The 14696-nt window shown below is 42.8% G+C and overlaps 1 protein-coding gene across 1 annotated transcript in view; it reads right to left on the bottom strand.

Annotated features, from left to right (window-relative positions):
• Positions 1–14457, bottom strand: part of slc15a4 (solute carrier family 15 member 4) — a 29435-nt gene extending 14978 nt beyond the window's left edge. Inside the window, exons 1-7 of the mRNA XM_061816115.1 lie at positions 14177–14457; positions 13329–13970; positions 8924–9216; positions 7805–7949; positions 7568–7648; positions 4875–5055; positions 2285–2443 (exon numbers count right to left, since the gene is read on the bottom strand). Coding sequence (XP_061672099.1) covers positions 2285–2443; positions 4875–5055; positions 7568–7648; positions 7805–7949; positions 8924–9216; positions 13329–13913 — 1444 coding nt within the window. The 5' untranslated portion in view covers positions 13914–13970; positions 14177–14457. The remainder of the gene's footprint in view (positions 1–2284; positions 2444–4874; positions 5056–7567; positions 7649–7804; positions 7950–8923; positions 9217–13328; positions 13971–14176) is intronic.
• Between the last annotated feature and the right edge of the window lie 239 nt (positions 14458–14696).

Here is a 14696-nt window from a genome sequence, read left to right as displayed (position 1 = left end):
TTGTAGAACTTCATCACCTTATATAGCTGAATGTTGCAGAGCACTGCAAAATTTTAATGATGTTATTATGAGCCACTTCAGAAAAATGCTTAAAAGATGGCAGAAACAAACATTAGATTCGTTCTTTGTGAAAAAGGGGCGAGTCACCCCGACCGAAGACATCTGAAACTGTTGCTTTACATTGCTTTTTTCTTTTGTTTCATTACCCCTACCTCTAGTTGGAAGTTTTTATTTTTCTTACGTTATGTACTTTCCGTGCAAATAAAAAACAATTTGTTTTTCCCCCCTCATTATTGCTTGTTTAAAGTTATTCTGCACTTTTGTTAATAAAAAAAGGTTTACAAGGCTGGGGGCCGAGTCACTACAGATACGGCAATGCACTCCCAGCCTAGCATACTCGAAAGCATACATTTTAAGCAAAAAATAAATATATTTCTTAAATTATTGAATTATATAAAGTATTTAAACTATAGGAATACTTAAAAAAAAAAAAAAAAAAAACCGCTTAAGAAAAACTTTTTTAGGCTTGGAACGCATTATTTCATTTTCCAGCCACTGTAATCGGAAAACGTGGTTTGGTTTCCGAACGTTTTGGTTTACAACCAGCTTTCTGGAACGGATTGTGTTCGAGAACCAAGGCACCACTGTACTTGGATACAATTCAAGATAAAACCCAGGGGCCATATTCTCTTCAGGCATAACCTGAGAATGTGTTCGCCAACACTCGAGAGGCGTGACTCATTGACGTCTGCATCAGGAGTGCGAAAGAGCAAGAGTGCTCAAGTCTGTTGGAGAATGGACGCATGTTCAACATGGGGGGGCCAGGTTTGACAGGGGAAGAAAGCCCGCATTTTCCAACCCGGCAGGAGGATGTGGGAATGACAAATGTCAGTGGATAGGGAAAACGTGCGCAGCCTTTTTCTGACTTACAAAACATGGGATGTGAGTGATTTATCTTCCAAAGGAACTAGAAAAAGTGATTTTTTTTTCCAGCAAACAAAATGTCCTGGATCATTCCAGGAAAACAAAATAAAACAAAGTGGCATGGTACGTAAGTAAAGGTTCCCAGTTGCCTTTTAAGACTCGGGAAAATGAATATGTTTGATGGCAGCGGCTTTTAACAGCTTTATTCAAACAAACGAAGACTAAAGCAAAATATTTTCTTTCATTCAACATACTTAATGTCACAATTCTGTCAGACTATATTCTCCTTGAAGTAAGCTCTAAAGAATGATGATAGAAACAGGGATCATTTTTAAGGATTTTAGGGAACGATAGCTTTGTCTGCATTTGGATTTGATACAAAGCCTTCCTCTTTAGCAGACCCGTGAAGATTTTAAATTCAGGAGCTTCATTCAAGGAAAAAAATGTCTCTGTCCATGCATTGTAGTTATAAAATTGATGATTAAATAATGTTAAATCCTAGTGACACGATGATGATTTTTGGAGTAGGATCTGTCGGATCACAGGAGGCTCAAGCGACAACATGGCAATCAACTCAAATGCAAAGACAAATTGAAAATATAGTATTTTCATCATCCAGTGCCCGAGGGAGTTACTGAACTGCAGAGGGTGCAGACATTCAGAGGTTAGACAGATATGAGTTCTTCTTGTGTAGACCATGTCCAAAGTGCTACGAATCCATTTTTATACTCTCAGAAAACGACATTACGCACATGTGCAAATTTGAGAAAACACTTTCTTGTGTGCTTATTTTTATGTTTAATTTACCTACGACGGCGACTGTCGCATAAATGTTTGTAACACTTCATGTCGAATGTGTTTGTGTGCGGGTACGAGACAAGAGAGAGCGCAAGAGTGTGCGCTAGCGAACTACGCTGTGTGAATTACTGAACTAGTTGTTGACAGAACATTAATCTTATCATTTATTAAGCAGCGGTACGTGCAGACGCCGACTCTGAAGTCTGGTTCGGCAAAGAGGCTTTTGACTCTGACGGGGGCGACATACGTAGTCAGAAATTGACCGGCATCCATGTTTTATTGGTAGAAGTCCTTGACAGAAGGTGAGAAACCAACCGTGGGCCGAGTGGCGGTGCGCCTTTCAGCCCCTGCCTTGAACTAACAGCAGCATTTTTCATGCGGTGATTAAACACGCCTCCTCTGAATTGAAGCACGTGTCACGGTTGGTGTAATTGATGGGATAACGTGAGGATATTTGTCACTTTCAACTGATGATCCGGTTTGAGTGACTTGAGTTGAGGTGCATCATACTCGTTATTTCTATTTCAAATGAAAGGTCACGCAGTAGAGCCAAATTCAGTACCTGCGATGCTGGCGAATATTTCGCTGATGCCGATCAGCACATATTGAGGCACTTGCCACCAAATGGGTAAATCTGCGGCGTAGTAGATGACGTTGCCGAGCACTTGGTCGATGGGCCCATTTGCTTTGATGATCTCCAGGCGTTTTGTCTCCAGAATACCTGATGGGCAGACAAAAACAGGCAGTGAATATGAGGACAAGTAGAAAGGAAACAAAAACAAAAAAATCAGTACTTGTGGCCTCGCTGACAATTTAATGACTGAGCTAGTTTTGATCAATCCGAGCTATTTCAATACAATCGCATCAACGTCCTTTTGTATTATGGCCACTATGCAAACTCAAATTCGAATGAAAAGAGTGACTGTCAGTTGACACATCAACAACGTCAACATTCTTCATTTTATTTGATGCTATTTGATGATGATGATCCATAGTCCTGGACAGGCAACTGAACTCCAGAAGAAGCACATTCAAATACACACTCAAAAAGAGGAAGTAAAAGATATTGTAAGAAAAAATACTTCACACGCAATGTCCTTCCTGCTTTCTACATTCAAAAGCTTAGAAACACTGTACAAAAACAAAACTCAACTAAATTATTCGATCATTCTCTGCACGCCAGCATATTCTTTGGTGGCCTCTTCTACCGCTCAAGTGTGCCCGTCATCCCTGACAGCAAAATCCCAAAAACTTGTACTGCACCCTTTCCATTACGAGAAATTTGAAGGCTGAAGATTTTGTTACACAGTAGATTTTTCTGGTAAAAATGACCCTGATCAGACAATAGATTCCATCCATCCATTTTCTTAGCCGCTTAACCTCACAAGGGTCATGGGGAGTGCTGGAGCCTATCCCAGCTGACAACAGGCAGGAGGCGGGGTACACCCTGAACTGGTTGCCAGCCAATTGCAGGGCACATAGAGACGAACAGTCACACTCACAATCACACCTATGGGCAATTTAGAGTGTCGAGTTAATGTTGCATGTTTTTGGGATGTGGGAGGAAACCGGAGTGCCCGGAGGAGACCCACGTAGGCACGGGAAGACCATGCAAACTCCACACAGGCGGGGCCGGGATCAAACCCGGGTACTCAGAACTGGAAGGCAAACGTTTTACCAGCTGATCCACCGTACCGCCACAATAATTTCCCATTTGTTTATTTTAGGATGACATGATTTCATCCGATTTCTTTGAGGTTATTTGTATATGCCCCAAGGATAACCTCTTTGGGTTATAGGAGGGAAGACTCGCAAAATTGAGGATGCCCAGGAATCAAATTGTGAAAATGAATGCAAGGCACAGACAGCAACGGTGCTGATTTACGGCATTCAATCATTTGTATGATGTGTGCCGTGCACCGCTTAAACGCTGTCACGAGGCGTCGCGGTGGTTAGCACATCTGCCTCGCTGTTTGGAGGTTATGCGTGTGAATCCAAGCTGCAGTCTTCCTGTGTAGAATTTGCATCTTCTCCTCGCCATGTTTGGGTGGATTTTCTCCTTACAGTACTACCCTTCCTTATGCATTCCAAAATCCTGCATGTTTAGGCTCTAAACTGTACATACACTGTGTGTGAATGTGGTGTGACTGATTGTTTTTCCATATGGGGCCTGCGATTGGCTGGTGATCAGTTCAGCCACAACGCTGGTGAGGAAAAGCGGTATAGAAAACAGACGAATGGAAAATCTAGAGTACGTTTTTGTCAACATGACATCCAAACTGACTGAGTCCAGCCACATCGCTTGCATGTAAACTCACTGTCCTGTGACCAATGCCCACACCGCCACTCCGTCGTAAACCCTTTCTCTCCACTCCTAGGAATTGCTCGCTGCAATATTCTGAATTTATTTTGCAGCGGAGCGAGCTTTACTTTCACCCGAGAAGTGGGGGGCGATAAAAGCAGATACCGAATTGGTATGTCCACATCGTAACTGAAGATGTTCCAACGTTTTTCCGATGCAGAAATGTCCATGTTCCCTGACGAGAAAAAATCTTAAAATTTAGCTAACGTCACATACACTTTAGACAAATGTAAAATATTCTTCCCTAGCACTTCTCAATTGTATCAAAACTACGGAACAAAGATGCAGGGCCACTTTTTTTTTTTTTTGGACTGTCATCCTCTGCTGTACCTCTATAGTTGCCCCCCCCCCCCCCACAGGACAGGTTGGACTTACACTTTCAAAACAAAAATCCACAGGCTAGAACAGAAAATGACAGTGACAAAAGGGAAGCAGTCATTCAGGGCCAACCAGTGGGATGCCTCAACTGCTCAAGGAAAAATATCTCGGCTGTCGCTGGGAAAGTGATGTTCACATTTAGGGACAATATATCAATCTGTGACAGAATACGGGGATATTAACTAGATACCGTCACATTACGTTTGCTTCATATTAAAAACATGGTGCCATTTGCAGTTAGGTAACATGTTTTTATGGACATGAAGATGTATTGTGATATGAAGGAGAGTTGGTTCCACCATGTATGCGCTTTGAAACGTGATAAAACGATCCATAACTTGTTTTGCTGTCCTAGCTTGCCAGGTCAAATTCCAAGAAACAGCGCACGGAGGAAGTCTGTTTGTGTACACACCCGCTGCCACTGCAGACCACATGACAAAGAACATCCCCACTGCGATCCTCTTCAGAGAGGAAGGCAGCAGGCCACGCCGTTTCAAAATAGGGTCCACCACTTTGTCCTTAAGAGGAATCAGCATGAGGATGAGCACGGCATCAAACATCGTGAGCCAGGCTGCCGGGAAGCGAAACATCATCTGTGGGATTCAGAGAAAATAGATGAGATCAAACTGTACAAAATGCAATCTAGCATGAAAAGGTGCTCGGAATTTTTGCAGTCTAACGACACAGTTGACTGAGTTTGTATGTGTGAGCTGTTTGCGCGTTTGGCTTGCTATTACTTTGGCACCCCCAGGTGTTCATAGTTAAAAGTGACTGAAGAAAAACAACAACTCCAAACCGTTATATGCATTATGTGATGCATTAATGTAATATTGTATCATTAAAAGAATACATTTTGGTCTGCATGCAGACTACGAGACTCCGCCAGAGAGGAAATCAAATGGAATTCATGAAGCACATCTACACACTTAAATTACGTACACAAAAACTGCAAAGACTTCAATTATATAGAGAAAAACTGCAAAGATTTCAGTTCAAATGTTAAAGTAGTGCGTCCCTAGTTCATAATTATGTATTTCCAAACCAAGCTCACTTTTGTTCACTTCTTCTTTTGTTTGAACATTCTCATTTTAAACTTCATCAATTTTCTTTCCCGCAGAAAACCTGGATAAATGAAGCGAGCTTGAGCTCCTTTCCGCTTATCCATCGCGTATTATTTCCGACATTTCTCAAACGTACAACAATTCTATTGGAAGAACACCATAACATTTGGACTCAGCTCAATTTTATGCTTGCGTGTAAATAAAATTCGGAACAAGAAAAAGCACAGGGAAAACCTAAGAGGCAGTTAATCGAAGTTAACTAATAAAGCAGGACGATGACTTCAAATCAGGTCATGAACAATAAATGATGGGGGGAAAAAAATAAATTGAAAAAAAAACAAAAAAAATCAGACCAACATGCATTAGTTTTTCTGACAGTTCTAAATGCTTCTCTGCATCTGAAGCAATGCGCTTAACGTCACAACGCACAAATTAACCAACTGCACAGGGCCAATTTCTGCCGCGAAAGTACATGACAAATTGCTCCGTTCCTAACTCATGCATATGTATTCACGGGAGGCCCCGGAGAAAAGCGTGGGTTTCGTGCAAAGAGGATGAGGACGCATAAAGAGAATCTGATTTTACATTCTATTATACCTATGACAACGGCGGGGAAATGCATATTATTGTTTTATCTATTTTTAGATCATCAAGCCTTGAATTCCTGTTTGTTCAGTTTTTCTCTGGGCACGCCAGTTTCTTCCCACGTCTCAAAAAAATCATGCGTGTTACGTTAATTGAAGAATTTCTCTGAGCTGTGGATTGCTTGTTTGCATTTGCCCTGCGATTGGACTGCAACCAGTTCAGGGTCTACCCTGCCTCTCACCCGGAAATAGCTGGGATAAGCTCCAACACACCTGCGACCCGTGTGAGGACGAAGCTGTACAGAAAATTAACGGATTGACGGTGTAGTTTGCATTTGCAGGTGATTCAATGGATTCGCTCAGTCCGGACTAACACAAAAAGGTTGTGAGATGGCCTTGATGTGCTCACTACTACTGTAAATGTAAACATATCCGTATTAGATTGAGTAAATGTATATTAAACAGGATGAAGTCTGGCCACGCACTTCCAATATTGTCCAGCATGCCTCAGTAAATAATATAATATCTATCCATGCATCCAACCATTTAATAACACCTTACACAAACGGGCAGGCAGACAGACAGATGGCAAGGTAGCGGAAGACGTGAAAGAAATGCATTTCATTTTGAATGCATCGCACCATAAGTAATTACAACAGATTCACCCGCGTGCAGCTCCACTTTTCGTGTGCTTTGTCTTCTTGAATAGATTTAATTTGTTCGGTTGTGCCACCGAACTGTGTCAGGTGAGGAAGTTAAAAACACTGCAGCCTCTAATCTCATTTCCCTTTTCGTTTTGAGAAGTGTCGAGACTTGTCGCAAAACAGTCTTGGTGGGTGTAATGTATGTAGGGGAAGAAAATAAGATACGGTGTTGGTTTTGATACGATTAGTCAAATTGCTGCTTGGCATGGTCTTGGAGAAATATGAGGGCAGACGGATTCACATATGACATATTTGAGATTACTCAAAAAGGTCCCTGAAAAAATAAAAACAGCTGCGCAATATAATGTATCTTTGTTGCAATTTTACTCTCTACATTGGAATGCAACAATGAAGCTGTAATTGGTACCGCGTCTCATTATCGCCTCCCGATATCTATGCCAAGATGGAAACGCGCGCAAAGCAGACTTCCTCTTTGAGAGCATATCGGATGGAGGCGCTGTTGCGGAGTGTTCCAACTACAGACGGGTTGCTAATCTGCAAGGTATTAGTCTGTTAAGTAAAGTTCTGACTTAATCCCCAAGGCATTACCGCAACCTTTGCCGCAGCCTCCAGCTGTTACCTACCCACTGTCGCTGTGACACAGAACTCCGCTTTCAAACGTGGAACCATCAAGTTTCGTTTTGCAGGAAAAACCCCACTCGCTATATCGCCGCACCCTAATACTTTGTCTGCATGTACACTGCAACCTTTGCTCAGAAATGTGCGGTATTTGCACCATTTCTTCTTTCAAGTTACCATGTGAGAGTCGGTGGAGCTATTCGACGCAGCGACCGGAATCTTTAGATGGAGCCCTTGCAGAATGTACGTCGTCTGCATCTGCAGCATCAGAGGGAGATAAAAGTTGCCGCATTAGGGAATTTATTTTACATCCCTACGTATGCTCTGACATGGCAGTACTTTAGTTTTACATCTTGAATTATTTTGGCCACTGGATAAACAAATAACACATCCGTGAATTTGCGGTTGATTTACCTGGAAATACACCGTCCAGTATGGGATAAGGGCGAAGAAAACTGGGAGGATTTTCACCAAAGACTTCACTTCCTCCACTTTCTCTTCTGGGAATTTTCCTCCGTAGGTCACTTTGGCACCATCCAATAGTGTTGGTTTATTGCTTCTAAGAGAGCAACAAAAAAAAAAAGTTTGACAGAGTTAAATCAAAGTAATGACATATTAATTAAGATATTCAAACTTTGCGAATCTTAATTCTGCCTTTTGTAGAACATTTTATCAAACTTTAAATAACAGCGCTTTTAACACATTCATGAGCAGGGTGGCAATTTTTTGCCTTATTGAGATAAAAGTCTCCTAGCAGGCCACAATCAAGGAAATAACACTTATTTTTTGTTTATAGTTTAGTTATATGATAACTACTCATTTATAATCTCGTCCCAAAAATGGGCTCGATCCTGGCCCCACCTGTGCGGTGTTTGCATGTTCTCCCCGTGCCTGCGTGGGTTTCCTCCGGGCACTCCGGTTTCCTCCCACATCTCAAAAACATGCATTGGACACTCTAAATTGCCCGTAGGTGTGATTGTGAGTGCAACTGTCTCGATGTGTCCTGCGATTGGCTGGCAACCAGTTCAGGATGTACCCAGCCTCCTGCCCGTTGGGAGCTGGGATAGGCTATGGCACTCCTCGCGACCCTCGTGGGGATAAGCGGCAAAGAAAATGGATGGATGGATGGATGGATTAATGATGGAAAAGAATCTTTAGACTATAAACCCTATAATCCCCATCTCAGGAAAAATAGTTGAATAAAGCTTTCACTGGGATTTTGTAATTTAAGATTCAAAATCCAGTTTTTACACGTCAGTTTTCATCTAGTTTTGGTTTTACCGCAAGTCAAGTAGAATCTCGGAAAAACTAGTCAACAAGGGGAAAGAGAAGTGCGAATAAAAAATATTCTCAGGATTAAATACACGATCAGGTTTCGCCGCAGTACCTCGAAAACTGCAGCGGAGACCTTTTGGCTTTGTATGTTACAGTCCCCACTGCAGTCATTTGAAACAAAGCACATGCATTTTTATATTCTATTAAGAGGCGTAACATTAATCCTTATTAAATGGACAGAGATGGGTGACGTCTTACCGAAGCAGGTCAGGCTCCTTGGGTTTTGAGGAGCAACAAGCAAAGCTCAGTATCTTGAACATATCGGTGAAAGCGCTGCCATCGGCGGGCTTGGTGATGAAAACGGTGCGGCCCAAGAGGAAGACCAGGAAGGAGATCCCAAGGCACACGGTGGGAATGATGTAGCCCAGCTCAAAGCTGTAATTTTGCTGGATGTAGGCCACACCTCCCAGTGACAGGATGGCTCCCAGATTGATGCACCAGTAGAACCAGTTGAAGAATCGGCGCGTGGCTTCTGGTCCTCGGTCTTTGACCTGTTGGATTACAAGCAAAAAAAAAAAAAAATCACTGCCGTGGATGTGATACATTGCGGTTAATAAATCATAAAAGTCATCTCATATAAAAGGCTCACAGCCTCCGATAAAGCAACAATGCAAGTTGTAAGCGAGTCAACCATCCACAGCTGCACTGGGCAAGAGGACAAAACACAACTTAAAAAGAAAAAAATGTTCTGTTTCATAGCGAAAAGATTCAAAAAGCTGAACAAATCAAAATTAAAAGTGGTGTAAAAACGTTCTGCATATTTTGATCTGTGTAATATTAAAGACACTTGTGATGAGAACGTACTAACAAAATTAAAGAGATTACTGTGTCTTCAATTCAATCTACAAGTAATATTGCGACAGCCCAGCAGTGACCCGCATGACATCGGCCCTATGGAGGAAAAAGATTTTATCTAGGTGATATAATGGTGGGAAAAGAAAGAATTGTGGTATAGAACTGCAGCTAACATCTGGAGCGAGATGATATCAATGATGCAATTCCATTGAGCTCCATTGCTGTTTTCATTTGGATTTGGATCTGCAAGATGATCAGTTTGATGGTATTAACTACAATTTGTAATTGTAGGGTGCAGGAATTTCATTATCCACAGAGTTTGTTATTTTGCGCTGTTGGTTTGTGCTTGTTACCTGTTAATTACCCGGGATGAAGGTTTTGTTATTCTATTGCTCTGAGTGGAGCGAAATGCGATTAATGGTCACTTAATGTAACAATGTTTATAAGTATACAAATATACAGTAATGCCTCGCTCCATTGCAGTTCACCCCTTTTGCAGATTCAATGCATTGAACATATTTTTTTTCTCTATTGTGCAGCTACTTACTCATCTCTAGTACAGTTAGCACCGCTGGCTCCTTGACTTCAACAAAGCAACACTGAGGACATGAGGACGAATGGAAACATGATTTTTAACTTTATGCACGTTTTGTTAAAAAAAAAAAAAAAGTCATCTTTACCCAAGCTATTACTAGAGGAGATGGCACAATGTAAAGTAAGCCAGTCAGTTCCTTTAACTACTTGCTGTATTTGTCAACATCTTTTAATTTTTATGTTTAGTGAATGCGCTATTTAATTCGCACACTGGCACGTGGTGATGCCGCACGGAAACGATAGCACGGAAAATGACGCGTGTCCTTCAGACCATAAGTAAAATGTTGCGTAACTACATGTAAAGGGCATACCACGAGTTGCCTACGTCATACTGAGGCGACGGCTCTCTGATGCAGAATTTGGGTTTCGAGGGAGTGCCAAAAGTTATAGAATTTAGCGTTAATTAAAAAAAAAAGTCCTTTTAAATCTGAATGCTACCGTTGAACACATGCATAGCAATTCATTAAAATTCACAAATATACACATAAGCAGATGTTTAGCTAATGTCATAACAACATGGACAGGAATAAAATTGAAATAAAGGGGAATGTTTACAAAGTGGCTTTATTTTCTCCTACTCCAGTACCATACTGTACTTAAAAAGAGTACCGCAAAGATTTCTGGGAAGCAGCAGGATCTGCTGGCCCGACTTCCCATGATGCTTTGCACTACCTAAACGCCAGGACCGTCCGTCACTGTGGAGCACAGCGACTAATGCTTGAGACATGAAAAACGCCTGTTTACGCCCTGCCCGCATGGACTGGTGTTCACATCGTGGCACGGTGGCGCAGCTCTAGAGCATTGGCCTCACAATTCTGAGGACCGGGGTTCAAATCCTGCGTGGAGTTTGCATGTTCTCCCCGTGCCAGCGTGGGTTTTCTCCAGGCACTCCGGTTTCCTCCTGCATCCCCAAAAACAATTGGACACTCTAAATTGCCCTTAGGTGTGACTGTGAGAACGACTGTTGTCTGTCTTCATGTGCCCTGCGATTGGCAACCAGTTCAGGGTGTACCCCGCCTCCTGCCCGTTGACAGCTGGGATTGGCTCCAGCACTCCCGCAACCCTTGTGAGGATAAGCAGCTCAGAGAATGGAGAATTTGTGGGGTTTGTCCGTTACAAGGAATGATCATCAAGTAGTAACATCCACCTTTAGTTATTGGAACTTTATACTGTCACTAATTATTCTAAAAAAAATAAAAATAAAAAATACACTGCCTTTGACAATCAGTTAAACGCAAATGTTCTACAAATGTTCTGTGTCTTTGAGTGTTGTGAAATGCAAGATCCATTTATTTCTGTTTTTCTCTTTTGTTTCCTATAACATAAAGGTCCTATTTGAAGCGGCGCGTCGGTGCAGGATCAAAAGCATTGACACAAAGTCAGAAACATGTAATGAGGGTGGGCCGCTCGCTGGCGTAATGATATCAGCCCACCTGCGACAGTTTTCTCATGGCTGCTGTGATTATGTTCAGGAAAAAAACAACCTTTTTTTTAACAATTATATGCATGTTTACAGCAAAGTTGTTTTTTTTTGCTTCAGTTTATTTCATGTATTATGTAAGGTACAGCTCTTGGCTCGTGTTTTTGGCTGTGATTTTGTGTTTGTGGCAGACTTATGTGTGTACGTGTCTCCCTGTCCATCCAAATATAATTTTCTCTGACACTTTAGTAGATGTGTCCTAAATAATGGATTAATCGACTAATAACTGATCATCAAAATAAACAACAACTATTTTCAGAACTGATTAATCATTTAGAGCCATTGTTTAGCAAACACAAAAGTGTTGAAACTGAAACGCTCTGATTTCTGCAGTCCTTCATAAAATCATCAGTTACCTTTTGCAGAAATCTGATTTTACTTTTGAAAAAAAATATTGATAAACATTTTTGCCTATTTTCTGGCATGTTACAGACCAAATGAGTAACTGGATTGCGATCAATTTGTGGAGAAAAAAAAGTGTCACTTTAATCAATTACAAAATTTTTCTTTGTAACTGCGGTATGAATAATCTGAAGTGACATAGTTGAAGTTGAAGCAAAATCTGATGTGTACGTCGAACCAGAAGCCAAGGAGTAGCGCTCAGTTTTTATCCATTTTCCAAGCTTATCCTCACAAGGGTCGCGGGAGTGCTGGAGGCTATCCCAGCTCACTTCGGGCAAAAGGCGGACTACACCCTAAACTGGTCACCAGTCAGTCGCAGGGCACATCCATCTATTTTTCTTAGCCACTTATCCTCATAAGGGTAGCAGGGGTGCTGGAGGCTATCCCAGCTGTCAACAGGCAGGAGGCGGGGTATAGCCTGAACTGGTTGCTAGCCAATTACAGGGCACATAGACATAACGGTCACACTCAGAGTTACACCTAGGGGCAATTTAGAGTCTTGCATGTTTTTGGGATGTGGGAGAAAAACTGAGTGACTGGAGAAAACCCACGCAGGCACAGGGAGAACATGCAAACTCCACACAGCCCAGGCCGGGATTTTAACCCTGGTCCTCAAAACTGTGAGCGTGATGATCTACAGCTGCTACACCATGCCGTCCTATGGAATAATCCATCCATTTTCTTCACCGCTTACCCTCACGAGGGTCACGGGAGTCCTGGAGCCTCTCCCAGCTGTCATCGGGCAGAAGGCGGGGTACACCCTGAACTGGCTGCCAGCCAATCACACATAGAGACAAACAGACGCACTCACAATCACACCTTGGGGCAATTAGAGTGTCCAATTAATGTTGCATGTTTTGGGGATGTGGGACGAAACCGGAGTGCTTGGAGAAAACCCACGCAGGCACGGGGAGAACATGCACGCAGGCCGGGCTGGGATTTGATCCCCGGTCCTCAAAACTGTGAGGGTGATGCTCTATAACTGGTCCTTGGGAATAATCGATTCGAAAAATATTTGCTAGTGATACCGCAACGCTTATCCTCATTCGGATCACGGGTGAGCTGGGGACTCTCCCAGCTGACCGGTTTCCAGCTACTCGCAGTGTGTGCACGCCTGCCTCTGGGTGTGTAATGCAATTAGTTGGCTGTGACGATGAAGGATGCGCTTGCCTAAGTGAACTCTCATGGCAAAGATAAAGTCAATCACATGTCTTGCTGCATTCCCAATTACTCGGGTCCAGATCAAAAGACTGATCACATTGAAAGACACGACAAGGATGGGATTAGTATTTGCAAATCCTAAATCTCAATACGACACTGTTCATACTCTACCTGGTCCGCCCCAAATGGAGTGATGTTTGACTTGACGGTTCCGACACCCAGCGCAATCAAAAAGAGTCCACTGTAGACGACGGCGCCGCAATAGGGCGCGCGAATCGGGCAGGTCACATTGCTCGGAGGGGTGCTGTTGGCGCCGAGACATTCGGCGGGTTGCACGGGAAATGCCGCCTCTTCGCCGCATAGATTTACTCTGGTGTCATCATTTGAAACGAACGGGAAAAAGAGAATGCCAATGAAGTATAAAATCAAACTCGAGGCTATGGTCCAAAACTTTCCAAGGTACGCATCCGCCAACCAGCCTCCAAACGGGGATATCAGGTAGGTCACCCCCATGAACATCAGAGGAGCCTGGCTGGCTTGCGTGCCCTCCCAATAGAAAGGGCTGCTGTTTAAAAAGAGAACGAGGTTGGAAGTGATGCCGTAGAACGCGATCCTTTCCAACGCCTCGGCCAGCAAGATGGCAGCACACGCCAGTCTTCTCCCCTGGAAAACGGATGGGGGTGAGGCTCTCACGTGAGTCCCGGGGTCCGAGTCCAAGAGAGGGGTGCTCTCGTCGGCATGCTTGTTGAGAGCCATAAGCGTCGACGGAACCGACGAAAGCTTGCTTCTTAAATCAGAATGAACACTCCGGTGCTACAACAGAGAATACAAGCCATGTTAATAATAATCACATCTACTCGTAGCTGATTTACAATGTCGACATTAAAACTAGGTGAGAGAAATACAAACACATGAGAATATGAGGTTAATATTGCCACATAACGACTGTCTTCATCGAACCGTAAGCTAACTTTAGCATGCTGACAGTTCGGCGCGAGTTGAAGTGTACGTTACATTACCGTCAATATTATTGACACACGTCCAAGGGGTGAGTCGTCTCCATGAAGCTTTAGGTTGTTGTTTCTCCTTCAAATGTTTACTTTGTCGATCTGGAAGTCGACCAAAAGTGTCACAGCACTACCCCGTGACACGCCAGCCCAGTCAACAATCTGTTGCATTTGCGCGTGGTTTCACAAGCGATCTACAACTAATGTGCTACGCAGTGCCGAACGCTAGGCTGTCGCATCCGTGTCTTATGGAGATCTGGTAAAGCGCTTCTGACAACGCAGAATCGAAAGTAGGAAGTGGAGTTCCGGCATTGGCGAGAAAAAAAAAAGTTCCGGCGTTTACACGCGAACACTTTTTTTTTTAAAAAAATTATTGTTAATGCCGTTGATACCCGCACTATTGTGATTAACTTTCAAAAAAGAATATTTTTCTGGTTGAATTGTTTATTATGTCTTGTATTTTTAAGGGGGCGGAGTTGGAGGCCGTATCGTCATCCGTTTGCAAAGCTTTGTTTCCTGGGACCCAAATGGC

This window comes from Syngnathoides biaculeatus, chromosome 4, assembly GCF_019802595.1.
Source record: "Syngnathoides biaculeatus isolate LvHL_M chromosome 4, ASM1980259v1, whole genome shotgun sequence".
Taxonomy (NCBI): Eukaryota; Metazoa; Chordata; class Actinopteri; order Syngnathiformes; family Syngnathidae; genus Syngnathoides; species Syngnathoides biaculeatus.
This window is presented reverse-complemented; position numbering and strand designations above follow the sequence as displayed.